Source organism: Alosa pseudoharengus, unplaced genomic scaffold (genome assembly GCF_046254945.1).
Source record: "Alosa pseudoharengus isolate Yale_2024_CS ecotype anadromous, Long Island Sound unplaced genomic scaffold, YU_APseudo_1.1 YU_APseudo_1.1_scf_11, whole genome shotgun sequence".
Taxonomy (NCBI): domain Eukaryota; kingdom Metazoa; phylum Chordata; class Actinopteri; order Clupeiformes; family Clupeidae; genus Alosa; species Alosa pseudoharengus.
In genome coordinates, this window is record NW_027468576.1 from 22,366,177 (window position 1) to 22,392,374 (window position 26,198).

Here is a 26,198-nt window from a genome sequence, read left to right on the forward strand (position 1 = left end):
CTTCCAGTTTTATTAGGCATATTATTATTATCACTATCGTTGTTGTTTTTATGTTGTATTTTCTACTGTTTTCATAGCCTATTAGAAAATAAAAAAGTTATGCAGTTGAGTCTTGTTTATGAGCTGATTTTGAAACATCGTGAGCGCAGATAACCTGATTTGGGTGCGAGACAGTAACCACCATATTTCAACCTTTCCTGGATATTAGAAATTCCATAAGAGCATTCGATAATCTATTTTTTTTCTCGTCACATCTGGAAGCGTAGGCTTCAATTGTTAAAAACAGTGAATAAGCTAAAAGAGCTATACGTGTTGAGATACTTCATTTCAACTGTAAAATCGCCTGTCTTTGCCCGTATTTATGCTGCAACCAACCTGTTGTAATAAACACAACCAGTTCACACCTGTAGTTCGGGTTAGAAAAAGATAGGCGCGCCTCTTTAAAAGATGATACAGTTCCATAAAAGTTCATAGGCCTATAGCATATTTAAAACGCGCTGTATGCTATGTGGCCAGTGCAATATTCGTATGTTAGTCTGTATACATAGTATATATAGTTGAAATAAATGGGACAAATGTCCCATTTTCTACCATTATCCTTTGATGTGCAAATTCACAAAAACAATACGTTTTTCTGTTTGCAACTGTCATCAGCATAATTTTACGTCAACCTTCTCGTTTTCCAAATACAAAAAACGAAATAGTTATAACACTACATTATATAGACCAACCAGGTAAAAAAGATGTTGTGTTAATGGGCTGGTAGCTAGAGGTGCCATTAAATATTAAGTATCTGAAACAATGGTGTCCCAGCTACCATTACGCTTCTCCCTCATCACAGGTTCCATGAAGCAATCCACGTATGACCATTCAGTGACGAATTATCAGTCCTTTCTTAAAAAAGAAAAAGATCTAGCCTACTTAAACTGCAGGTGTTTTCAATCATGGCATAGGCTACTAGGACATGTCTTGGTGATGACACATTATAAATTCACAAAATACACAGTTGAAATTCACAAATACCTAACAACAGTATATTTATTTAATATCAATAAATAATTTAAGAACAAACACTGTAGGCCTATACAACATTTGAACTTACTGCAATCAAACAAGATGCACAGATCTCGTTCATATAAATTACGTTTGTGCAAATCTGATAAAAAAAAGGATAGAACAGTCTATCACTAAATCATAAAGAGGGAAAAATAAATTAAATGATAAACTGGGTGTTTTCTCTGCGCACAATACAAGAGGCTATAAGAAAAATCCCTCACATTTATGAAATCACTTTGCTCGTTTGCAATGCTTTGCTTTGCTTTGCCAGCATGTTTAACGTATAAACAAAGTGGCATTCTTTTGAGAAGCGCAGATTTCTCACACAGTTGATTTTTGGAATGATGTCTGTCTTGTCATTATTTTGGTCATAATATTTGGGTTTGTTAAGACGTCCTCAGGGACGAAAACAACTTATTTAGCCTACATTGACTTAGCTTAAGAGGCCAGTGTTACATTCACAAATGACGGGCAAAAAATAGCCTACTCTATGACCGAATAAGCCATAGAATTTAGGCATAGCCTGCAGCTAAAATCCATAACATTTATCTTTATTAGGCCCTACTTTTCTCTATAGTGTTTGGTATGGCCGTAGGCTATATGCTCGATAATTTTGTCAGACTAATCACTTATCAATCATTTCAGTCCATGCTGCGTTTCCTTGTGCCTCCTCAAATCCACCTTTCGCTGAAAACCTTTCCCGCACATGTCGCACCCGAACGGCTTGAAGCCAGTGTGTTTACGACTATGGGTGATGAGGTTGGAACTCTGGCTGAATGCCTTTCCACACACTTGGCATTTGTGTGGCTTTTCACCTAAAGAGACAAACAAAGTTGTTAGTTATTATGAAAATGAAAGAGGGGTGGCTTTTGATAAAGAGACATAGTCTTATTGTTTTTATAAATTACGCATCATTTAGCCTATAGCCTGTTAAGAATGTTCCGTACCTGTGTGAATAAATGTGTGTTTTTTCATGTCGGACTTCTGGTGAAACCTTTTCCCACAGTACTGACATGGGTATGGTCGAGTGTCTGAATGAATCAGGAGATGAGTCGACAAAGTTGAAGATCTCTTAAAACTTTTGCCGCATATCTTGCAATCGAAGCTCCTTTCCTGTTATTCAATGTAGATAAAGGCGTTGTGAAAAGGGTTGGGGTGTCAACAGCGTAGGCGGCGCAGGCTAATTGTACAATCACTAAATGGTCACAAATAAGACATTTCACCTGTGAGTGAACAGCTTTGTGTTGTTCCAGGCTGACGGCATGCCCAAATGTTTTCCCGCAAATCTCACAAGCAAAGGGTCTGGTCCCACTGTGTGATCTCCTCACGTGGACCTCTAATCCATGAGGCGTAGAGAAAACCTGAAGGGATGACATACATTTAGTCAAATCTACTGGTTTATTATTTTAAGCATAATCCTATGTCCCAAACCTATAATTCATATGGATGGATGGCATGGCATTGCGCACGCATGTGACATTTACTGACACAGGCAAAGCCTACAGGTGCAAATGGAAATAGATGGTGACTAGTGACTAGTCACTATAGTGGTGATTAGTTAATACATAACATATTTTTAATCAAAGTGTAGGCTACTAACCTTGCTACATTTGATGCACTTGAAGGCACCGTTTAGCATTAGACGACTACAAAGGATGTCAGCTTCGGCTTTGATGTCCGGAACTTTGCCATGAAGGTTGCTATCTGGGTACAACCCAGTGGCAGTGGCCCGGTCGAAAAGTCCGGCAGCAGAACTGTAAGTGCCGTAACCCCCAGCACCGGTCCCCCGTTCTGGAAAAAGTGAAGTGTCTCCGTAAAAAGGGAGTGATGATCCACGCTCAAGTTCCAGCGGGTGGTGGTACGTCTGTTGGACCAGGTGCCGGATTTCGGACCCCGTGTAATTGTTCCAAGCATATGGCCGGAAGGGCACCTCGAATGGCTGTGTCTCGTCGACTGAAGGTGAGAAAGACTTGTCCGAATCTGCGGGGGGAATGAAATTAAATAAATGTCATCATCCATATGTGGTTTTCCGTTGCCCACTCAGGAAATTATAAATAGACCAGTTGAATCACCAAACTAGCCTATACGTGCATGGAAATATTAACGAGCCTAATCTAATACAGATTGATGAAAGTTAGTAGCAGATACAATTGGCATTGCAAGAATAACACCTCAGTTTGAAACAACTCACTGAAGCATGGTTGTAGAAATGTATGCAAAAGCTATGCCTTGTTGTCGTACCAGGTGATGCTGATGGCGACGGAGGTCGCCAGTAGTCCTCGTAGTCTGAGGAGCGACCACACACACTTCCTCCACAGCTGAGTGGGGATTTAGATGAGCGGTCTGCTGTGTCCACCAGATGAGATTCCGGGGAGAAGTCCCTTGTAGTGTCCCCAGACAGCACCTCTGCACAGCAGTCTGACTCTTCTGGAATTTTGGTCTCTGCTGAACCAAGTGGAAGGAAGATTCGATCATGCCATTCATTTTTTTAAAAAAACACTTTGAGGAATCTGCTTATGTTGTTATTGTTGCCGTTATTGTTGTTGTAATAACACAACATATTGTTCAGTCATTTGTAGAAACAAAAATACCCAATTTGCAGATATTAAAAAATACTATAACTTTGTTAATTGTTTATCCATTATGAAAAAAAGTGATTAAATCCACATTGTTTATGGGTAAGGGTAAGGAAAAAGGTATGGTAAAACGTTCAGTTAAAATCATCCACCTGTCTACAGCCATAATAAAATGGAATTACGCAATAAGCTGTTTTAATTTAATATACATATAATATTTTATTTAATATAGCTAATAAAATGTCAATGCCTTATTTAACAGTGCAGTCTGCACATTACATCATTTAAACTAATGATGCAATTAAACAAATCCCTAAATTACTTCAAAGTGGCAAAGTGGAGGAGTTTCTTTCTAACCGTCTTTTATGACACATTGATCATGCATGGACAAATCTGTAGTTACCTTTCAATGCATACTGTGAATCGCAATATTTACAATAAATTTCACATGAGCATGACAAACTAAACAAATCGGACATACCTGCACATATGTGGGCTAAAATTGTATCCAGTCTACTGTAGTCATCCTCAAACGTGCGCGGCTGATGGTAGCTATGCGCCTTCTTGCTTTTCACGAGAAACGATCGCGGCATGGCTTACTTGTCTTGCTTCTAGTCCACACAAATCCCAAACGACTCCCCTGGTTCCTCACGCTGTTCTTTGCTTGACTGTGGTCCCCTCTGTTTCTGTCTCTGAAACGAATTGAAGATCATTGGTTGATGACAGGCACGCCGCTAGGCTATATCCTTCTTTTTCAACGTTGGGGCATGCGCAAAGACAACTCCTCGTCTGCCAGGTGTTACGAGGACAGGTGCTTTAAAGACACAGCTTCCCTCAGTTTCCCTGACCGGGGCGGGATTGGTTCACCCAAAGAACAAATGCAAGGCGGACCTCACGGCCCAGACATCTCCCCAGGGAACCAAAGCCCATGGCAATCAGGATAAGTGATATGCGACTTTATCAATGCGATACTCGATCCCGAGCTGCAGGGGGAGAGGAAACACGGAGACGGGCACCGTGATGCCAGCGAGTAGTAGATCTGTCACAGCAGTGCGTTCTGTGCCATGTGTCTGAGGACAAATCACGAAGTTATCTTTCGCAGAGGATCTTAAGAAAAGCACGCAGCAGAATAGTGGGCTAGTAGGCTATCCCTCTCACACACTTTGCGAATCTCTCCATCTGTCATTTTTTGCAGTGCGACAGGCTTACGCTACATTGGGTAGCCTAATTATATTACTGAGTCGTGCTACTGTATTTTCTATAGCCTACCTGTGTACATCTATGATTTGACCGGTCATTTGTGAATGTTCTAGGGGTATAGGCCTACATTATTGCATTGCGGTGAACGTTGCTAAAACCAGCGCAGTGCAAATTACTGGCTTGCTGCACTGTGAAACATGCCGATAATTGAGATTATGCCCAGGCCTAGGCTACTATTTTTTTTATTTATCAGCCAAGGCATTGCAGCTGAATGGAGAGTAACCTAATCTTGGTATTTGTTTATAGAATGGCAATGTGCAGCCAGCATAGCCTCTTTAAAATGTATTGTTGTTCGAATGTATTGCAATTGTCATGTAATAAACTATATCAGTTCAGACGCTCGCTGCCTGTATCCATCCGCCCACTGATCCCTTGTAGAAAGTCTCGGGTTTCCTCCCAGCCATGCATAATATTATTCGCCGTCAAAACAGAGAGGCCTTGTTCCCCGGCTCACCCCCAGATCGTCCGCCGGTGGGCTGCTTCGGCCCTAATTACACCTAGAACAACGGAGCCGTCTGCATTCAGAGCCGCACTGGGGCCATGCAGCAACAGCCGGTAGGGCACGTCAGAAGCCTCTACCTGTCGCCGGCTCGTGCCTTACATTTCAAACAGTCACTGGATTTCAATCAATCCCTGAACAACACAAAATAAAACAAGCGTGTGTGTCTTCTCTGATCAATTAATTATTTACATAGTGCTTCTAAATAAGTGTTATATGACTGGTTTACATTGCGAGTTGAAATTGGATGTGGCACGCCAACATTAAATCAGCAAAATTATATCCAAGTGTAAAAACAAATAGTGGGGACACTAATTGAAAATATAGCCTATGTTTCCGTTTTATTATATAGCCTATATAGGCTAATAATTAAATTATCCTACAAGCTTTATCAAATCAATGACAGATTGATAAAGACACGATTACAGTTTGGCACATTTAATCAACGACTAATAGCCTACACTCTTAAAACGAATGTGTTGTACCTATCTGGACACAGAGATGTGTAAAAAAAACCGCAAGTTGGGTTTTCAACACATTCGTTTTAAGAGTGTAGGTCTAAATTGAAATGTGCATTGTGTTGGAGGTTAGGCGGCCAATTTATTAAAGATGTTTAAAAGGAGTCTGTCCAAAAGTGTAATCTATGCAGAAAGGACTTTGTAAAATATCTGTGTTTACGATAATCTCGCATCCCAGCTGTTTAGTGTGACTGTGGGAGGGGTAGTGTGTGCGAGGGGGAGTAGCTCCCTAAAAACTCTATTAACATGGGATCAAGCTGCAGAGCCGCACAGGAAATCAAAGCGAAATGTGTGCCGCACCGATTAGTGCAAAACCCGCAGGGCTTCCGGGCCGGCGCTCAGGTGGCGCAGATATGATAGAACGCAGATAAACCGCTCTTCTTATTCACGTGGAGGAGCTGCTTCAACTTTGAGGAACTAAACACAAATATATGTCTTCGTTATTTCGTTGTTACGGTCGTATAGACAATGGGCTTCATAGGCAACGCAGTGTTTTGGTAAACTCTTAAAAAGCATACAACAGACGTGATCGTAGCCTACTTATTTTTAATGACGACGGAACCGATAAAGTAAAAGACCGACTGCTTCAGATGCAGCTGGATGGTGATATATTTTTTAGTAGCCTATTCACTGAACAATTGCATCGCTTACTGAAAGTTCATGCTTTATTGGCAAATTCACCAACCGGCGAAGCAACAGTGCAGAAAAGTTGGCAGGTGCACAACCAAAACAAAACATAGTCTGTGTCTGCATACTTCATTTTTGTCAGTTCCATGTCTGCGCATGTAAACAATGTGCGTTACACGATTTGAGTTAGAGCGCCTTGATTTGAAACCTATACGCAATTATACCGGGTAAGTGGTCCGGTTTGTATTTGCCTGCCTATTTATAAATGATGAATGTAACACCTACCTGTCACCCTCCTCGTTCGACTTGATCTTGTTCTAGGACCCGAACAGCCGTGTTGCCAGAGAATCTAGCTCGTCGATTTGCTTGATATTAGCGTAAAGCTCAGACTTCCTGAACGTTATTTTTGCAAGAGCTTTCATAAGCAGATGAGTGGAGGGAGAGGGGTTGTGGCGTCATCATGAGTTTCACTCATTGAACTGTCCATCAAATGAATAGTGGTAGCCTACAGTATTAAAATGGAACTGGCCTTTCAGAAGAGATGTAGGCTATCTCCAAATGACATGCAAGTCGGAAATCAGATGTTGCACCATGTTCCTTTCACACGAGTCCGTATCACTGCTTCGTGTTAAAGAAGGAGGAATAGATATTTTCCCGTCTTACTATGAATAGGCCTAATAGGCCTCAGCCTATCAAAATGTAATGCAGGCCTGATCATCCCCATCATTAAAAAATATAATTAGTTTATACATAGGCCTACATGTAATTTATCAAATATCAAAAGCAGATGAATAAGGCAATTCAGTGTTTTATGTTTGTAAAGATAATCTGGAAAGTAGGCAATAGCCTATATCATGCCCTGACGAAGGCCAATATGGCCTAGGCCCTATGTGCTTTTAACCAGTTCTTGCCATGATAAATTAAAGGGTTTTTATACTGTTTCAACCTTTCAGCCTTCAGTGCCTCTGCAAATAATTTTTTCTTTGTAGGCTATAGCCTATGTATTTGGGGGAAATAGAACACGAGAGACAAATAAATAGTAACAGCGAACGCTGTACATTATAAATAGGCTAATAGGCCTTTGTTAAGGTAACCTACATAGGCCTATTTTACACATTGGCATGCTCGAAATGCCTTAAGCCTACAATTTAAATGTAGAAAGGGCCCGTTCGTACGCTATAACATTGTTAAACGTGATTGCGTCCATCTAGGCCAGCCATCACCGAGTCCGGACCGTGGCGTGGTCCTATCAGGATCCAGACCATAATAGCCTAATTTAGATTTTCACGTAAGATTTCAAAGCTGCGCTAAATGTTTCGTTGGTTAGGATAACAGCATTTAGGTCTACTTCAGGAGCTTCAGGAACCATAATTTCGCTTGCTGCTACTCAGCCAGTGAAATCTGTGAATTCTGATAAAGTGTCAGTGAGTAAGTAGCCTACTATGGAGAAGAGACTGATAGCCTGAAACGAGCGAGGAGAGGAGACGGGACGAGAAACTTATCTAAGTTAACGATAAGTAAGTTATTTTCAAATCATCGATTGCTCGAAGAGGAGAAAGCTAGACAGCGAGAACAGAGCTTTATATAACGATATGGGGGCAATACCACGCAAAACTGTCACGTCCGTAACGCCAACTAAATATGGATATGACAGTTTTGCGCGGAATTGCCCTGGACCTCTTCTATATATTCTGACAGGCGATTTTAAGCGCCAATTTGAAGCAAAAAAATAAAAAATTTAAATTAAACTTGCTGATTAATGGGTTCAAGGAACCAGCTGTGGAATATCCATCCTTGTCTCAGCTCAAATTTTATTTTAAGTTCACGTTAAGATCTTAAAAATAGCCAAGGATACTCCGTTTTTCTCCCCAATTATGCTACTCTTATCTTGCCTTTCTCCTCATTTCGAATGTTGCCTTATAGGTTACCTACTTATTTTATTTCACATTAAACATTAGGCCTAGGCCTACAATCTTCTATTTCTTGAATTTCCCCTTGGGGATCAATAACGTATCTATCTATCTACAACTAGGCTCCATCCATCCATCCTAATATTATACATGCACATATGCTACATAGCCTAAACACGCACGTTAAACATTATGATGCTCCGGACCTTTGCTTGAGGACATTTTCCGTAACTGGACCTCGCTGAAGATTAATTGAATACCCCTGATCTAGGCTATGTGTAATAAGCCTGGTCTACAAATATAAAAGGCATTAGTAGGCTATAGGCATTATAATACCGCATCTGACATTGCGCAGCACGCGTGAGCATTATAAAATATGTATGACACAATGCTACCATTTTTATCATGGCCACATAGCGCAAATCGTCTGTAGCATCATCAGTGCCCACGGCACGGCGACACAATATACATGTAGAAATATCATCAAGACATGGATGATTTCAAGAGACGAAGCCTTTTATTGTCCATTTGTGGTGCCATTGCTGTGAAGATCTAGATGACCGGGTGATAAAATAAATTCATCACACGATTTATTTAGTGAGCTATTCCCATTGTCTTATGAACACATGAGTAATTACACAAATAAATCTAGTGTTCATTGGCTGCCATGCGTTCCATTCTGTCCATGTTAATTCGTGTCGTCCATAGGAGAGAAAAATCATCCGACAAACATTAGGAGATTAAGACCCCTTGAAAATCATCAAATATAGGTTTAGTTGCTTTGCAGTGTCTTCCTGGACCTCAGTTGGCCAACGTTGGAAATCAATAGTTCTTAGTGTTTTCTTTTGCTTACATGAAGAACAACTCAACATCATATCTCTGTGGAATTAATGCCAATTTATATTGATTTTCTTGCTTGGAACAGAAAAAAAAGTAGGAAAACACAATTATCCTGAAATGCCACCTATACCGTCTCATTAGCTAGCACATTGGGTTTGGCCAATGCGCTCATTTTACCTGCTTATGAAGACAGTTTGTGTGTCAGTGGGGAGGCTTTGATGCCAATTGTACCCCAAGCATGACAGGACAGTGAGTGTGTGGGTGGGTGCATGAGTAGGACTTTTGGCCTTTTGTTCACCTAGGCAGACGAAGGCCAGGTGATGTGGGTCTGGTGCGGTTTTAGTATCGCAAAGGAAGAGTAAAATGCTTCTATCTTTCCGTTCACCTCTGCATATGCACACCGTTTCCACTGCAGCAATACGTTCCCTTGACTGCTGTGAGGCTTATGTGCAAATGTGCAAATAATTCATCCGTTTAGTTTCTCCAATACCACGATTGATGTAGTTATTTCAAAGCTTTCTGGTCACATTCCCTTCATTTGCATTGCTGATTTAAAGATAACTTTTGAGAGCATGTCTGCTTCAAACAAACAAACAAACAAACAAACAAACAAATAAACAACAAACAAAACCAAAAGATAAACAAATCACACAATACAGAGAAAATAAATCATCTCCCAACAATGTGACACTTGTCTTAAATGTGTAACATGCTCTATTAACACCATGCTGAAATAAAACATCCTTACTGAAACCAGAGAAAAATACAGTTCAGACAAATTATGTGAAGGGGAAAAAAAAAAAACTGGGATGTGCCAAAAGCTGATAAAACCGGTTGGGGCCTGGAGAGTGTCCCCAGTGAGTGATATGTCCCTTTTTTGTCAATGAACTACACAACAAGCTGCATGGCAGATCTTCAGCAATCCACAAGATAACACGATTTTCAAGTCGATACGAAGACACAAACGTTAACCCATGAACATGTACATATATACAAAGATGCTTCATGCCCGTCCTGTGTCCACTGAGAGGGTCAAACCATAGGTTGCATGAACGTGTGTGGTGGAGCCAATGACAGCATCTGGCTTCCATGAGTCTGTGGCAGTTACCATACTGCTGCGTGTTAATGGACTCTCCTCGTTTTGGGGAAAAACTCCACCTTAACAAGAGGATAGTGTAAATGTTTTTTTTTTAAACTTTTTTTTTAAACTTTTTCAAGAATCCTTTTAAACTACTACTAAGCTCTGTGGGCCTTACCGCGTTTTCATTTTCTTGTTTTTAAAAACTGAAGGCAATAAAAAAACAATGATAGGGTGTTGTTTTACATTAGAGCATAAAACATAATATTACACAAATAGGGATCCAATCAGACATTTGGGGGCCACGTGGCAGCATGTGTGCCTGACTGAATCCCTGTATGAAATCTCTCAGATCTGAGAGCCCAAAAGGCCTGTTGATGATAGTGCATGCTTCCAATGATCTCATCTCATTCAGAATATCTCTTCTAGTGTTGAGTCAGTCCATCCAGGGGAGAATGTCCACCCATCCAAGACATCCAAACTGCCAGAACGAACGAACGAACAAACAAACAAACGAACAAACAGTGATATAAGGCAGATGTGTAACAAAGCCACCACAGGAACCTGCATGGCTTTCAGAAACACAGAAGAGGCTGCTGGTCTTGCTCTGGATGGCTCATCTTGGTATCCCCCCTTTCCAGACCCCCCCGAGTCTGAGCCGAGGTCGGTGGTAGTGATCATCTGATAGATGAATGGATGGTGGGGGGCAGGAGGAGATGGGCACTGAGCTGGGGAGGGCTGAGGTGTGGTGGGGGTGTAAAAATCACACTGTGGTGGTCTTATGGCTGCCGTTTGTGGGGACTTGGAGGCGCAAGGCCTCCCCGTCCTCGTCGCTGTCTGTGTCCCCCAGGTCGGCATGCAGCGTGATGCGCCTTCCTTTGCCACCACTGGTGTCGCCGTAGTGATTCACAATGTGGATGCCGTCAAAACTGGGCTGGTTGGGCAAACCCCTCTGGCCTTTCAAACACCGTACCTGCAGGGGTGGAGGGCAAAAAAACACTGTTTCCTTCCACTGACTCCTAAACATGCAAAAGAGCGTTCATGGTAACATATATATATAGGGTGTAATACCACCAAGCACATTTCAACCTCAACTCTGGCGTTTCATGTAAGACATGGGTTAGGAGTATCGTTTGCTTCCATTTAAAATGAGTTAAAGGGAAACTCTGGTCTAACAACAACCTAGGGTGTATTAGTGGATAATAATTAATGTAAATTTTCATTTGGGACCAAAATAACATCAATCAATAAATTTTCAGTGATACCAGAATATGCATATACGTAAGGGATAACAGCCGCCGAGGTGTCCTGTTATACGGAATTAATGGACGAAGGCGAGGGGCAAAAAACTCCCCGACAAGCAGCGGAGGGGAGTTGCCTCCGCCCGAGCCCTTTCATTCCGTATAACTGGACACACCTCGAAGGCCGTTATCCAGCTTATCACCTGGTTGCCACTGTAAAGCAAAGGAAATACGCGGTTCCGTTTAAAAAGAAGCTCACTAGTTCAGCTTGTTGTACAACTTTCGTTGGCCCTATAACAGCGATAGCATGGACAGTTAGCTTGTTTACAGTTGATTCCATTGTTGCGAAGCCTGCAACCGTCGTCCTACTATGGTTGTTATAGTTACCATTCATAAGCATTGATATGGAACCGTGTCCTGTTATTCAGAATTAATATCCACCCCACCAGCCAATCAGAAAAGAGTATTTCTTCTCTCCGGGTGATAAAACTGAATAACATCATCCAACATAGCCTTTGAGGGGGCAACTTCACTACATCAAATTCAATTTAATTCAAATGAAGCCATTAACTAGGATCATTGAATGTCTGTGCTACTATGCAATGCAAGTGGCTATAGCATCCATGCCAGTTTCAGGTCCAAGTACGTACGGGGACTCAGGTTTGAATCCAACCAACCTACAGCCATTTCCTTATGGAGGTATAACTTTTAGTCTTGGAAGTTGTGATGCACAGGATAGGATAACCCCTATTTTGCGTTAACAAGGTATAAAAAAAATATGCACGACTTCAAATTTACTGTTACACATTTGTGACTTTAGTGTGCGCATGCAAAATCTGCAGTTAAATGTGCTTGCGACTTATGCACCTTTTATACCTCTATATTTCCTGATCCAACCCCATCTCTCTCTCTATCTCACTCACTTCCTGTCGGTCTTGACCGTCCTAGCTAAATAAGGGCAAAAGTCCAAAAAAGGAGGAGAGTTTGATAATCAACTTTTACAGACTTTTTCTTCAAAAGATGGCGGTGACCAGAAGAAGAGTAAGGTAATGCACCGTCTTTTTAAAAACCCTTTCTTTACACTTACGAAGGTAAAATACTTCAGTTTGTCTGCACCATTGTAGCATAGACGTGTTATGATTTTTAGCGCCTAGTTAATGGCTTAAAGAGCAATTTACTTTGATGTAGCAAAGTTGCCCCCAAAGGCTTTCCTATGTGCTATTCAGTTGTGAATGCATATTCCATAATTCCATTAATTTGTCCCAAACAAAACTGTACACTGGTTATCACTCAAAATTAGACTCTAGGTTATTAAAAGATGAGGTGAGGGAAAGGAAGGAAAATAATTGTGTGTGTGTGTGTGTGTGGCGGGGGGGCTGCAAACACAAACAGACATAGTCTTATCATGCTTAAAACATATCTGATCATAGAAGGATCAGGCAATATTACAGACACGAATGCACACACCAACAGGACATATCATCCATGCTTTGGAGGGAAATTGGTGGTGGGGTTGTGCTGAGGTCAAGGGTGCCATGTCAGCACTGGCTGCCACACGCATGCTTACCTGGAACTGACTTCTCCGAAACAGACATGTAGGAAGAGAGGTATTAGCATATCTATTTTAGTAAACGAAACTGCACGTATGCCCATATGCGCGCACACACACGCACACACACACACACACACACACACACACACACACACACACACACACACACACACACACACACACACACACACACACACCGGAGCAAACAGAAGATGTAGGTGTGCAGCCAATTTAGCAAAGGTATGGTTAGGGTATCCTTCCTGTATGCCCTTCACACTTATCTGAATACGGCAGAGAGATAGAAAGAAGGGGGGGGGGGCTGATAGCAATAATTTTACGGTTAAAATTAATAATAATTTAATTTCTAGACTAGTTTCAGTTGGCCATGTGGCCCTTCTTGGTTTAAAACAAAGACACCCTTCCCTCCCCCAATGAAATGCTAATGTACTGGTTCTAAGGGTTATCAGGTCCACAAGACAAAGGATGTTACCTTGATATAATGTATCCATGTGTCATGAAATGTAAATATATTCATGTTTGGTATCATTGTAATAGTCTCAGTACAAGGATTGTAATGATTTGATTGTGAGAATGTTTGGAACATTCTATAAGTGATATTTCTGATATATAAGATATCTCTCCTCATGCTATTCATAGGTGTGGAGTAGGTGTGAGTAGGTGTGTCTGATGCCAAGTGGAGAACCAATCACGTGGGATTGTTTTGCCGCCATTTTCTTCTTTGTTTAACCCATACAAAAGTGATTAACTTGCATTGTAAGACTAAGACTAGAAGGAGGGGGAACTGAAGAAGAAAGAGAGAGAGAGCCTAGGCTACATAGACCCCAGACCATTTTTTTGTACCCTCTCTGCTTGTAACAGAATAAACCTGATTCCTGAGTTTTCCTGAAGTTTGCCTAAGATTAATATTAAGTAATTATTCACCACAATTACTTTCAAGGCCAAGGAAAACAATGCCATAGGACAGAGACAGACAGACAGACAGACGTTCACAGAGAAACAGACATCAATACTTGGGTGGAGGAACTGGAAAAGAGGGAGGCCGGTGTGTGAAGGTGAGAGGAAGATACAGGGAGGTAAAACAGAGGGAGATGGAGGGGGTACAGAGAGTAAGACAGATAGAGAGAGAGAGAGAATAGAGGGAAAAAACAAGTGACAGATAGGGGAAAGGACAGAGAGACAGAGAGAGAGAGCTGGCCGGAAACCAGCTGCACAGTGTCTCTGAAGCGCGCTGGGGTTGACAAGCTGTGACTTCTTTATCTTGTGAGATCAAGCTCTATGTTAGGTTAAAATACGCCTCGTAGCCTCTGTCTGTCAGTCTTGCGGGGCTATGTGATTTAAATAGCAACCCTGCTCGGCAACAAACAGCCATATTCTGGCATGCATAGGTTTTTTTTTTCTTCGCCTTCCTTTTTCTATCACTCGATCTTCTTTTTCTTTTCTTAAACCTCAGACTTCAATCTATCTGCTTGTTTTTGTCACCACCTGTGTGAGAAACTTTGATAGCACTCAACCGATAGCAGAGCCAACTACATGCCGTGTGTACACACTAAGGCCAAACTGCATGCACACACCCCGCCCCCCCACCCCATGTTCCTCTGTGTTAAGGTGTAAACTTTCTGATTTACAAAAGGCTCTGCATGTGAAACGTACAAGGTTGAGATTTCACAACGTTGTACATACACACACAGATTGGGCTGAAGCAGTAGTTTCTGCTGTACTGAGAATACTCTGGCACAATTCACATCAGAAATTCACTAGGCACACACTGCTCTGTGACTGCAATGCCCACGGTAGGCTTAAGTCGAACAGATGGCAACAGTGCATAGAAGCTCAAAAATACATTGCAAACCGTTACTATATATTACAGCGTGTAATGTCCACATTGTAACGAAACAACACCATTGTTGACAGAAGTGGTTGCACTTGCACTCAGAATGGAGTAATGGTTTGTCATGGACAGTGTCCCAAGAATGCATGGCAGGCTGCAGACGGCTGTATCACCAGTGTGTGCGTAGCCCTGGCTGTGAGTGCGGTGAGGGAACAGGGAAATCCGCATGTCTCTGAGGCAGGCCAGGCCCAGCTGTGCCACAGCGATAGGGAGCAGAGAGGAACATGCATAGCATGATTTAGTGCATCACAGTTCAACCACAAGCCACTAGCCTTTTGTTGGTTTCTCTTTTCTCTCTCTCGCTCTCTCATTCTCTTTCACTCACCCACTCTCTGTCCCTCCTCTTTTTCTTTCCGGAGTACAAATCTGACTTAATCTTGCCCTTGTAAATCATTGAATGGGTTTCTATTTTCAGTTCTCTGTCATTTGCATCCACAGCTGAGGCCTCAGTATATCATCTTGATTTGATTTCTTTAAGTGGCAATCATCATTTTACTTCTTACTTCATATTTGGATAATGCATAAGAAATAATTTAGTGCACTGTATCCAAAATATCACTACTGTACCTCAACAACACCTTCAAGGGCTGCGTGTAACATATTTTATACAAATGTCTGGTAACGTTTAGAAATCTGTCTAGTTTTTAAAGGGCAGCAAATAGCAAGTAGATACATTTTTATCTGGAATTAATGTCAGTAATGAGCTTTTAACTGATGTTAGATAATTGTCTAATTATCTATAACTAGATCATTTTGTGGGAGACTTCTGAGAAGACCCAATATGCATGCAGATAACTCAGAAGAGCAATCCAACAGAAACACTCAAACAAAATACAGCATTACTTGTGTTCACAGCTGCATTATGCATTAACAGTGAACTACTTGACAGGATCAGAGTTTCCAAATTTCAACGACACCATGACAGCTTCAGAAAACGATGACAATTGGTCTCCAATTGGCCAAAAATAGCGATGTAAGAACAATTTAATAATAATAATAATAATAATAATAATAAAAACTCAATCAGTCAAGCTGATCTACGACCCACAACGTGGCTCTTCATGAACATCCAGTTACACAGGCTTAGCAGGACAGAATAATCCCTAGACAGACACTGCACATCTTATCATTAGAAACACAAAATGAGTCATGAACTTTGCAGAGAAGCCACACTAATGATCAAAATGGCAATGGGGTGGCTGCAAGATGAATCAGACTAAGATCCTTAAAGCATGTGGATGGTGAAGCTTTAGTGTTGTGTAGTCTTAAACAGAGTTTCAAAAAATATGGGGCAACTTCTAACCAAAAACAACAAAATCCACTAATCTAATTTACAGCTGTGTTGCAAAGTTTCTTGCACCAACTGCTCTATCTACTGAAATTCTACAGTAATTTCCTGTGTATTATCCGCATTGTGTATAAACCGCAGGACAGTGTTTTAAGTAAGAAAAAACCCAAAACATATTAATACCATATTAACTGCCCTCGTATATTAACCTCATAGCTGAAGAAATTTAGCAAAATCAATGTATAAACCGCGGCTAATAGTTGGGAAAATGACGGTACGACAACCAGAGGACTTGCTGACGCGAGTAATGCCAGAGGATGCCAGTAACAGCAGGTAAAGCTGTGGTGGAATATTATCTCCTAATTTGATAAATGTGGTAGGGTAATTTCCTGATACTGCATCAATTTTTTTGGTAACACCACCCTTGTGACTTCCTGAGACAGAATGTATAGTTATATTTATCCATTGAACCGACACTTGTTTATCCATTTCTGAAGTGTGATCTTTACTAACTACTTTAAAAATATGACTGAGTGCTATGACTACTTGTGAAAGTATACTAGAATCAGTAAAGTAACAAAAAATTCTTTCATTTTTGTCGAGTTAAATGAATTGGAGGACTGCTATGCTTGATGCACTTTCACCCTCACTCAAATCAGACCCCTTCCAAGTATGGCTTTTAAATCTCCACTAATTCCGAGCATATCTACTAAGTGGCAGATGTCTCTCTGCAAAGAAAACATCATGGCAATAAAGCCAGACATGCTTACACGTGAACATAAGGTACATGCACACAGGGGAAATATACAGACCTGCAAGTACAATGAAACAGAAAGACATAATCCAAATGAACACCATTAGTTAGTTGTTTCCACAAAAAGGATAACCCCAAAAAATCCTGGTGGCACAGGAGAGGCTTTACTATGGGCTTTTGTGTGTTTCTGACACTAATCTAATCAAAGGAGACCTGTGGTCTTGAGTGCGAGTCAAGTTGACAAATCTGTGACCTCACCTCTTGATCCATGTGCAAGTTCGAAAGAGATTCTTTGTGTATGTGTGCATTTGAAAATACAACATGGGCACATTTTCATCACAGCCAATGTCAATTGCAGATTTGTTAAGAAAGGAAGTCAATAGTTGATAGAAACTATTATACATATTATCATGATATGGAGACCAACAAAAATCGGGGATATCTTGGACACCAATGTCAGTATTTTCAATTGGAGGAATAAACCTGCTATGCCCACATGAGGAATGTTTGGTGGAAAAGGTGACATAGCACTCAGGTCAACAAAATCATTCTATAGTGTCTGTAGTAAAAAAAAGAAAAAGACAAAATACTAATTCTCACCAATTAGACTACTTGGTAAGATGATTGTGTAGTGGTTGTGAGAGAACACTTCCTACGATGTTGTGGTGATTAAGTCACAATACCTTGCAGTCAGTAAATGAGTGTTTCCTTTTCTGCCTGTCTGCAAATTTCTTGAAATAATAAATTGGTCCCTACTTTGCAGCCGACTGTTACTGCATGTTGAAGTTTCTATTTGTTCAACATATTACCTACACATGTGTGGCCTACGATGTGGGTGATAGGATTCATATTTAGTTTCAATCTCAACCTTTTACTATTTGACCACTTAACATGTATCTGGATTAATTTCAGTTACTGATTTACTGATGTATTTAACAATGACATCTACATCATTGAAACCTATGTGTATCTACAATATATTTCCAGTTACCTATACTCTCTTAACACGCAAACCATACAACAATGTCATTAATATACTAACATGCATCATGATGGTATAAAGCCTAGCACTGTTTTCAAGATGACGCTCCAGACTTCTTTTTATTACCTTAAAATTACAGGAAACAAAAGGGTAGAGGACAGAAATTGGCCAATGGGTGTTTTTCTCAACTCATGAGCGCCATTTCATCATGACTAGCAGTAACTGTTACCAATGGAAAGGCAAAAGCTAATCATGCTAAACTCTGCAGCCAGTCATGACTGGGAGTTTACCCTTCACCCTTCCCTTCACCCTTTAAGGGAACGGAAGAATGTTAAGACCCACCCACACTTTTTAAAAGAGTAATATAGGGAGAGACACACATCAACTTTGACCTGCAACAGCCTACTTACCTGCATTGCCAAAACTTCAACAACGCAACAAATTAACAAATCACATATGAATGAACACAACCCCATCATACCAGAGCAGAGTGACTAGTAGCCTTGGGCAGATTGGCTGTGTTGGAGGGCAAGGGCGTTTGTCCCTCAACTCTATTACACCATGAAAAGTGGGGAGGGTGATGAAGGTGTGTGTGTGTGTGTGTGTGTGTTTACCGGCTTCACAACCATGGTACAGGAAGCCTGTTTAAGAGGGCGTAGTTGACACTTCCAAAACCGTTGACAATGCTGCACAAAATGGTTCAAAGTAATGTCTAGGGTTACACAAAAATAAAAGCGAACCACAAAAACCTAAAAAAAAACAACCTGGACTGAAAAAGGAAAACAAAGCACACATGCGTATACCTGTCTTGCCAGCCTGAAACAGAATTTCACGGCAGTTTAGTGCTTTGATTAGCTGGGTGAGTCAATCACAGTGTTGTTCTGCAAAACATGGCCTCACCACAGCATGTATGCACACAAATGCACACACACACACACATTTTCCATGCGGTCTGTCTGTGTGTGCTTCTACTAAAACGACTGTCCTGATTTTCATGAAACGTGGAGGAAAGGTGACGCATGGGCCAGGCAGAACCCACTGAATTTTGAAATGACTCTGGCTCATGTTTAAGCTTGATGTATTCAATTTGATTTTCACTAATGTTTTGCAAGATGTGGCATTTAGTCTTGCCAGAGGTCTGCCCTCTCGAGTGCCCCTTCTAGTTTTCTGTGGTGACCTCACCTCATGTTTCAGCTCTGCAATCTGGTCCTTCAGGTCACGGATGTACTGGTTTGAGTCTGTGTTGTTCAGGTGTCCTTGCACCTTCCCCTCCTCTTTCTGTGGAGAGATCAAACCAGGAACAGAATTCAGGTTCAGAACATTGTAAAGGTCCCCTTGGTCTGTAGACACAAACAGAAATACTGACAGTACTGAAACACTGCCGGCTGGAAGTCATTGTGAAAGTGTGGATTCTGGTATCTGAAACTAGCAGTGGCTCTCTCTTTGGCCACAAACCAGAAACGTAGTTGGCAGATAATGGCAGATAAAGTTTTGTGGGAAACTTTTCATGTGTTCTTCTTCACTGGTAACTCCATGAACATGAAAATGAATGCAAAACAACTCCAAATCCTTCAGTCCCACTTCAGCCCTTTTGTTTCTCTACAACCTACCTGTTGAAAATGCTGAGCACGGAAGACCACTAAGTCTAGATAGATAGATAGATAGATAGATAGATAGATAGATACTTTATTGATCCCCAGGGGAAATTCAAGGTCTCAGCAGCATACATACAACACAAACACATTCTTTAACAGCAGAAAGAGTAATTAAAGTATATAATATAAAAACACAACTAAGCAGTAAGGACAGTAGAAGATAAAGAATATGCTAAATTTACTAAAATACAAATTATACTAACACTTAATACAATATATAAAAATATACTAAAATACAAATTTCTACATTCTACATTCAGAGTTCAGAAGAAGTAAAGTAACCATTTCATGGCAAATGCTAGAATTTAGATGATATGGCGTATAGGCGAGGGGAAATGTATGATGTAGGTTAGACCCAGGGTATGATTAGTCAGTTAGCAGTGACTTGCCATTAGCAGTTAATTGCCATTGAGGGTTAGGTGTAGTGGATAGATATTTGATAGTACATTTAGAGACTGCAGAGTGCCACAGTGTTATAGACTCTCTCACAGCTGGCAGATGGTACACCTGCCACAGAGACTGTTGAGCGAAAGCCGTTTTCCAGCCAGACGTGTCCATCGAGCTGTCGGGGGAAAAACACCATCACACATGGCCTCTTCTCGCTGACTGACACAGGAGTGCTGCTGTCTGCGTTTTTTTCTATAGTGCCTTGAGGAACTGCCATTTGGCAGCCGCAAGAAAACAGCGCGACAAAAACAAGACAGAGAGCATGTTTACGCTAGTGATTGCCAGACACCTGGAGCCAGATGTAAACACAAGGACACACACACAGAGCCATGCATATACGTATGTGCACAAATATACAAATACACACACACACACACACACACCCCTGGCCTTGGGAGTTGGGGGTTCTGACAGAGTTAGGGGGAAAGCCAAAAACAACACAAATCTGTTTGAAAAAGGGAAGAGGTGAGGTGTGATTGCCATCTTTCTCTCTCTCTCGCTCACACACACACACAGTCATTCACTCCCCAAAAGGATCGGGTGGTTTTTCGGTTCCTGTGGTAGAGTGTGTGGGGCCCAGATAGGGCAGCACATGGCTGCAGAGGTGCACCGTTTTTTTCCAAGAATCTGTGTTTCTGACTTGAGGTTTGTGAGCCCCCGCCCTTCCCCCCCTTCCCTAAGCTGAGGACGATAAGGAAAGAGGCCGTTAGCCGACTTCCTTGCGTTGGAACTGCCCTCAGAGGTCAGGTGCCAGGCTATGTCAGGGAGGGGCGTCAAACGTCTTTAAGTAATGGCTTCCTCAACGTTCAGCTGCCTTCTAGCTTAGAGGTCCCCCTAATTCAGAAATTCTCTCTCTCACACACACACACTCACATAACATCATCTCAGGCTAGTGTCAGGTACCAAATAAATGCTGAAATTGCAGGGAATTCTTTCCCGAGCATTTTCGATTAATTTCACTAACATAGTAATAAGTTTGGCGATACCGATTAATGCTACGTAGCCAACAAATATCAGCTAACACTTCGGTGAGGACCTACTTGAAATCAGTGAGGGCCTCTGGGGAAGCCAGTTCTCAGAGGCCCCAGGAGAAGTGGATGATGGCTTCATTCTCAGAAAAGATTTGCATTTTGAAAAACGTTGCCCGCCACAGAATGACAGCAGGACAAAGAACAGCTCAAGGCAGGAAGCACGACCTCTCGAGATTTCCTCAGATGGTAGTGCAATATCTCAACTGCGAAAAAAGGTCACACTCACTTGTAACCTCCACCAAACAAAAAAACTAAAGATTACACAGAAGTAAACAAAACTCAAGATTACACAGAAGTAAACAAAACTCAAGATCAAATGAATCTTTTTTGATAGTCCTCTCCGAGCGAACATATATTTGCAACCAGATTACACAAAATGTCGAAAATGAACAGTAAGGCGGACTGGCTCAATCTGTGTTTACGCATGGCAGAACAACACCCGCAGAACAACCATAACATCCCACTCAAATAGTGTTGGATCAAATCATATATCTGACTAATGATGGCAGGAAAGTGAATCATTCTGTGGCGAATAAAACCCATTACAGGAAAGATCAACATCTGATCATTATTTAACAAGAAAAGCCACTGATGCATTTTAATCTCCTTCGCAAAATCTTAGTGCAGAAGTACACAGGCTTTGATTCTAAACAGCAAATGCATCTTACCCTGATAGGATGTGGTTTTTCATCTGGTGGAGATGACTGCTAAACTGTGGTCTTGAAAAAGCTTTTGCATGCAGCAACCTCTATGTGCTAAACACAGGACTGTTTGTACCATACAAACGATAGATGCGTACTGGACAATAATTTTCTGATGTAGCTCTTTATACATATTTCCCCTCATTCACTCACTCACATGCCACGAGGTACAACAACTTTTGTACTCTTGTCAACTACGCTCATGCATTGTATGTATATAATGCATTGTACAACATAACAAGTCAAAAAAGTTCTGAATTGTGACGGTGTGGGAAGGTGCCAGAGAAAAATATGTGGGCCCTTTTTTTGGTACATAAAGCTGCGATGACTCATTTCATCAGAGTTGTTGAGAGAGGGAGAGTTAATAAAAGACAAATGTCTTTCAGACACCTATCAAGACTAGGAGCTTTATTTTCTTACTCCTAATATGGGTCTGTGGTGAGCTACAAGCAACCAGGAGTAGTGCCGTGGTAACCACACATGCACTTAAATAACACTAGACCTTTAGAGAGAAGCACACAGAACACAAGGCGTAAGGCCCCCTCCCACACAGACAGACACGTATAGATATGTGAATTCTTTATTTGAATCCACCAATCAAATTTCTAACTAAATGGATTCAAACATTTCCAGAGGTGAAATACAACTTGAAACACTCACGGATACAGAAAACATATGTGCCTGTGCTACACAGCAAGGATGCCTACATCTGATATTTTTCCAGCCACATAGATTTTCTCTTAGATAGGCCTGCGAATCTACCAATCTACACACACGCGCACAGGCACACACACAGCATATATCAACAGAAACAGATGGGACTGGGTGCATAAATGCTCATCAGGCTGGGTGCATAAATCAGTATTTGTTGCACAAAAGCGTGTCCCCACCATTACACCTGAGAGAAAGCCACTGCTCCAGGCCTGTAGTGTCAGGTTAACCAGAGTAAGAGCACTGATGCCAGGGCCAACCCGCAGCTGCAACCTCAACGAGGCAACCAAACCACAGGCCCAACCGTGCGAGAAAAACAGAGAAAGAGAGAGAGAGAGAGAGCTGAGTTTCAGAATCCTGGGCATCAAATCAAACCTGTGCAGGAACTAGCCAAATTTGACCAAGAACACCACAGCATGTCCAGGCTGTGGCCACGACCAACACAAGCACCCAAGCATGTAAACCACCATGATAAGGCCAATGTGCCTCCATGTTTTCTTTGGTGTCTTGGCAGGTATCAACGTTTAGCAGCTGCAACTGAAGGTGTAGTATAGTAGTGCAGCAGCAGCAGCAGCAAAACCAAAGTATGTGATATGACTTTACTGTGGTTTAGGATAACACTGATGGCTGAGGTTGAATGGTAGCAATTCACTCTAATCTGAGTGATTCAAGACAGCCCATCTTTTTTAACACCTCTTTTCCGAGACAGACAATATGTCTTCACATGCACCCCATTTCTGTCATCATGCGGAGTTGAGGTACTCCACCATAAAAAGTTAAAGGCCATCGTCTACACGCATACACAGTCATACTGGGATATTCAAGACGACAGTGTCACAGCAACACAACCAAATTAACTTGGTTGCTCTTTGTCAGAGGACTGTTTGCTCCGGCACCAGTTAAACCGTTAAGTTTATGCAAGCAGTTCTGTGGAACAAATCAGAACGAACATCTTTGGTGACTTTTGATCGAGTTTCTCAGACACCTGGATCACCTTTGCCTCAGTTTGCTATGTACTCTCCCTCTGATTCAGATTTACAATTGAGGTGTTTATGATCTGTGGAGAGGAAAGTGTCTGTGTGGGATGAGTCAAATGGAAACCAAGACTAGGCTGAAAATGAGACAGGTTTGAAGAACAGAATAATAATAATAATAATAATAATAATAATAATAATAATAATAATAATAAATCTGCTAAGACAAGCTCAGAGACATCAAGTAAACTACTACCAAAGTCCCTTCACACCTCTGAGATAAATATACAAATGGGTGTGTGTGCACCTATGAGATACAAAAAAATGTGTGTGTGTGCACATCTGCACGCACACACATATTCAGCCACACTCATACACAAACATATTCACACTCACACACAAACACACGCACAGCACACCATCCTCTTGACAGAAACATGCAACAAAAATAGCCTGTGCAAGTCAAGAAACTGTGGTTGCATGCATCACTGCTGATATGAGCTCAACTTATAAAATCAGACCAGATGAGTCGACAGCTATCATAAATCGTGCAGATTTCTGTACTCTCACTCAAAAAGCGCTATGACATTTTAATTTGCATGAAAAAGTCCCCTGCTCGGAGTTGTGAGCCAGTGGAACAAAGTTTATCTCTCGTGTAGCTGTTGGCTTGGTTACCTTGCAATGTTTGGCTCGTGTTTTCTTGAGGATTAGTAATACCCAAAGTGATGCAACTGAAAGCAACAACACACACACACACAGCACTGTCCATGCACACATGCAAAGTGTGCATGCAAGAAAAAACAAACAAAAACAAAAAATACATTTAAAAAGGGTAAAATAACATACTTCCCAAAAGGTAATATGAACACCTGGTTTACTAGCCATCGAAAGGTGGCACCATTCTCTGAGATGTGCTCTATCAGTTAGTTGAATACAGACACACATTAGGTAACAGAAATGTGGTTTTGAGTGGACAAATGAATACGGCCTACATAAACAGTAAACTGTACGCTGCATTGGGTCTGGACTCTTCTGGAAGGACTGTGCACTGCAACAAAGACAGCACTCTGGACTGTAAACTGGATGGACTCCATCAGCAGAGGCTGAGGGACTGGGGGACAGTGGTGATACACTCCATCAGACTGCTGACGGCAAGGACACTATGAGAAGTATGGTCGATGACACTTGTGACATACCTGTCACAACTCACTGCAAGCGCGCCTCATGCTTATATATCCCTTAGTACATTCATGTGGATCTTTGATTTAGTATCTTTTACTGTCCATATTATTCATGTGGATTTGTTATTTTATCATACTGTTTATGTTGTAAGTGTATGTTGTGTGTGATGTCTTAAGCTACTGGGACCTTGAATTTCCCCTTGGGGGTCAATAAAGTATCTATCCATCTATCTATCTATACCATAGGCTATGTGAAGTGAAGTGTGTGTGTGTGTGTGTGTGTGTGTGTGTGTGTGTACATACAGTACCGATGTAAAGTGATAGGCAGTTTGACATATGTTTGGATTTATTGTCCTATGTATAATGATTGCTTTGGCAAATATAGCCAATATAAGGCAATATAGCACTCTGAATTGTAATTGTGTGTCTGTGTGAGTGTGTGTCTGGTGCATTGCAGGGTAGAGGGGAACAGAAAGAGAGAGAGAGAGAGAGAGAAAGAGAGAGAGAGAGAGAGAGAGAGAGAGGGAGGGAGGGAGAGAAGGAGGGAGGGAGGAGTACCTGAATCTCCAGTTCAGAGATGTGCTGCTGGAGCTCAGCCATGGCCGCGATGTTGTCCGCCTCTCGCAACCTCACAGCCATCACCTCTTCTTTATTCTGCCGAAGTGTGACGGCGACGGCGACGGGGGGGGTGGGGGGGTTGATGAAGCAGAGAGATAGGCAGAGACCGCGAGAAAGAATGACACAGAGAGACACAGAGTGGAAGGAGGGAGGGAGGTAAAACAGCATGAGAAACAGAATGAGAAACAAAATGAGACAACAGAAAAGAACAGATATTTACACAGATATTTACACAGTGCATTTAAACAGTGCATTTACACAGTGCATTTACACAGATATTTACACAGTGCATTTACACAGTGCATTTACACAGTGCATTTACGCAGTGCATTTACACAGATATTTACACAGTGCATTTACACAGTGCATTTACACAGTGCATTTACACAGTGCATTTACACAGTGCATTTACACAGTGCATTTAAACAGTGCATTTACACAGATGCGCTGCTCGGATATGCTCTGGTTCATTATCAGCAAAGAGTTTCAACAGTGCTGTGGAGACAGGCAATCTGACCCGATGGATGTGCAAAAAAAAAAAGAGAAAAAAAGCTAAGAAAACAAAGTTAAAAGCAGAACCTATACACTTCCTTTTTTGTTTCTTTCTCTCTCTCCGTCCCAGCAAGCGCCGATTCTCATCTGTTGCGGAGGCATCAGATAAGAGAGCTGCCGGGTTATCTTTCTACACACTCACGGTGGGGGAGCATGGTGAAATACTTGCTAGCAAACCCAATCACAGAGACCAGCAGCGCTAGCAAGTCAACATCACCATCACAGTCCCACTGATGAC

The 26,198-nt window shown here is 41.5% G+C and overlaps 2 protein-coding genes across 7 annotated transcripts in view; both read right to left on the bottom strand.

Moving 5' to 3' along the window:
* Nucleotides 1-1,044: 1,044 nt before the first annotated feature.
* On the bottom strand, nt 1,045-6,913 carry gfi1ab (growth factor independent 1A transcription repressor b). 2 transcript variants are annotated; one of them, XM_076278435.1, is made up of 7 exons: nt 6,822-6,913; nt 4,114-4,324; nt 3,298-3,498; nt 2,657-3,036; nt 2,280-2,417; nt 2,004-2,169; nt 1,045-1,871 (listed from the first exon to the last, which is right to left on the bottom strand). In XM_076278435.1, exons 2-7 carry the CDS (start codon nt 4,223-4,225, stop codon nt 1,693-1,695), a joined length of 1,176 nt encoding a protein of 391 aa, XP_076134550.1. In that variant the 5' UTR covers nt 4,226-4,324; nt 6,822-6,913; the 3' UTR covers nt 1,045-1,692. The 2 variants fall into 2 exon arrangements, with proteins under 2 accessions (XP_076134550.1, XP_076134549.1); XM_076278434.1 differs by having other exon boundaries at nt 3,298-3,501.
* Nucleotides 6,914-8,941: 2,028 nt separating this feature from the next.
* evi5b (ecotropic viral integration site 5b) overlaps nt 8,942-26,198 on the bottom strand; it is a 57,269-nt gene continuing 40,012 nt past the window's right edge. For all 5 annotated transcript variants that reach the window (XM_076278433.1, XM_076278430.1, XM_076278429.1 and 2 more), the window contains 3 exons: nt 25,349-25,444; nt 19,273-19,368; nt 8,942-11,337 (listed from right to left, as the gene is read on the bottom strand). In XM_076278433.1, coding sequence (XP_076134548.1) covers nt 11,128-11,337; nt 19,273-19,368; nt 25,349-25,444 — 402 coding nt within the window. In that variant the 3' untranslated portion in view covers nt 8,942-11,127. The remainder of the gene's footprint in view (nt 11,338-19,272; nt 19,369-25,348; nt 25,445-26,198) is intronic.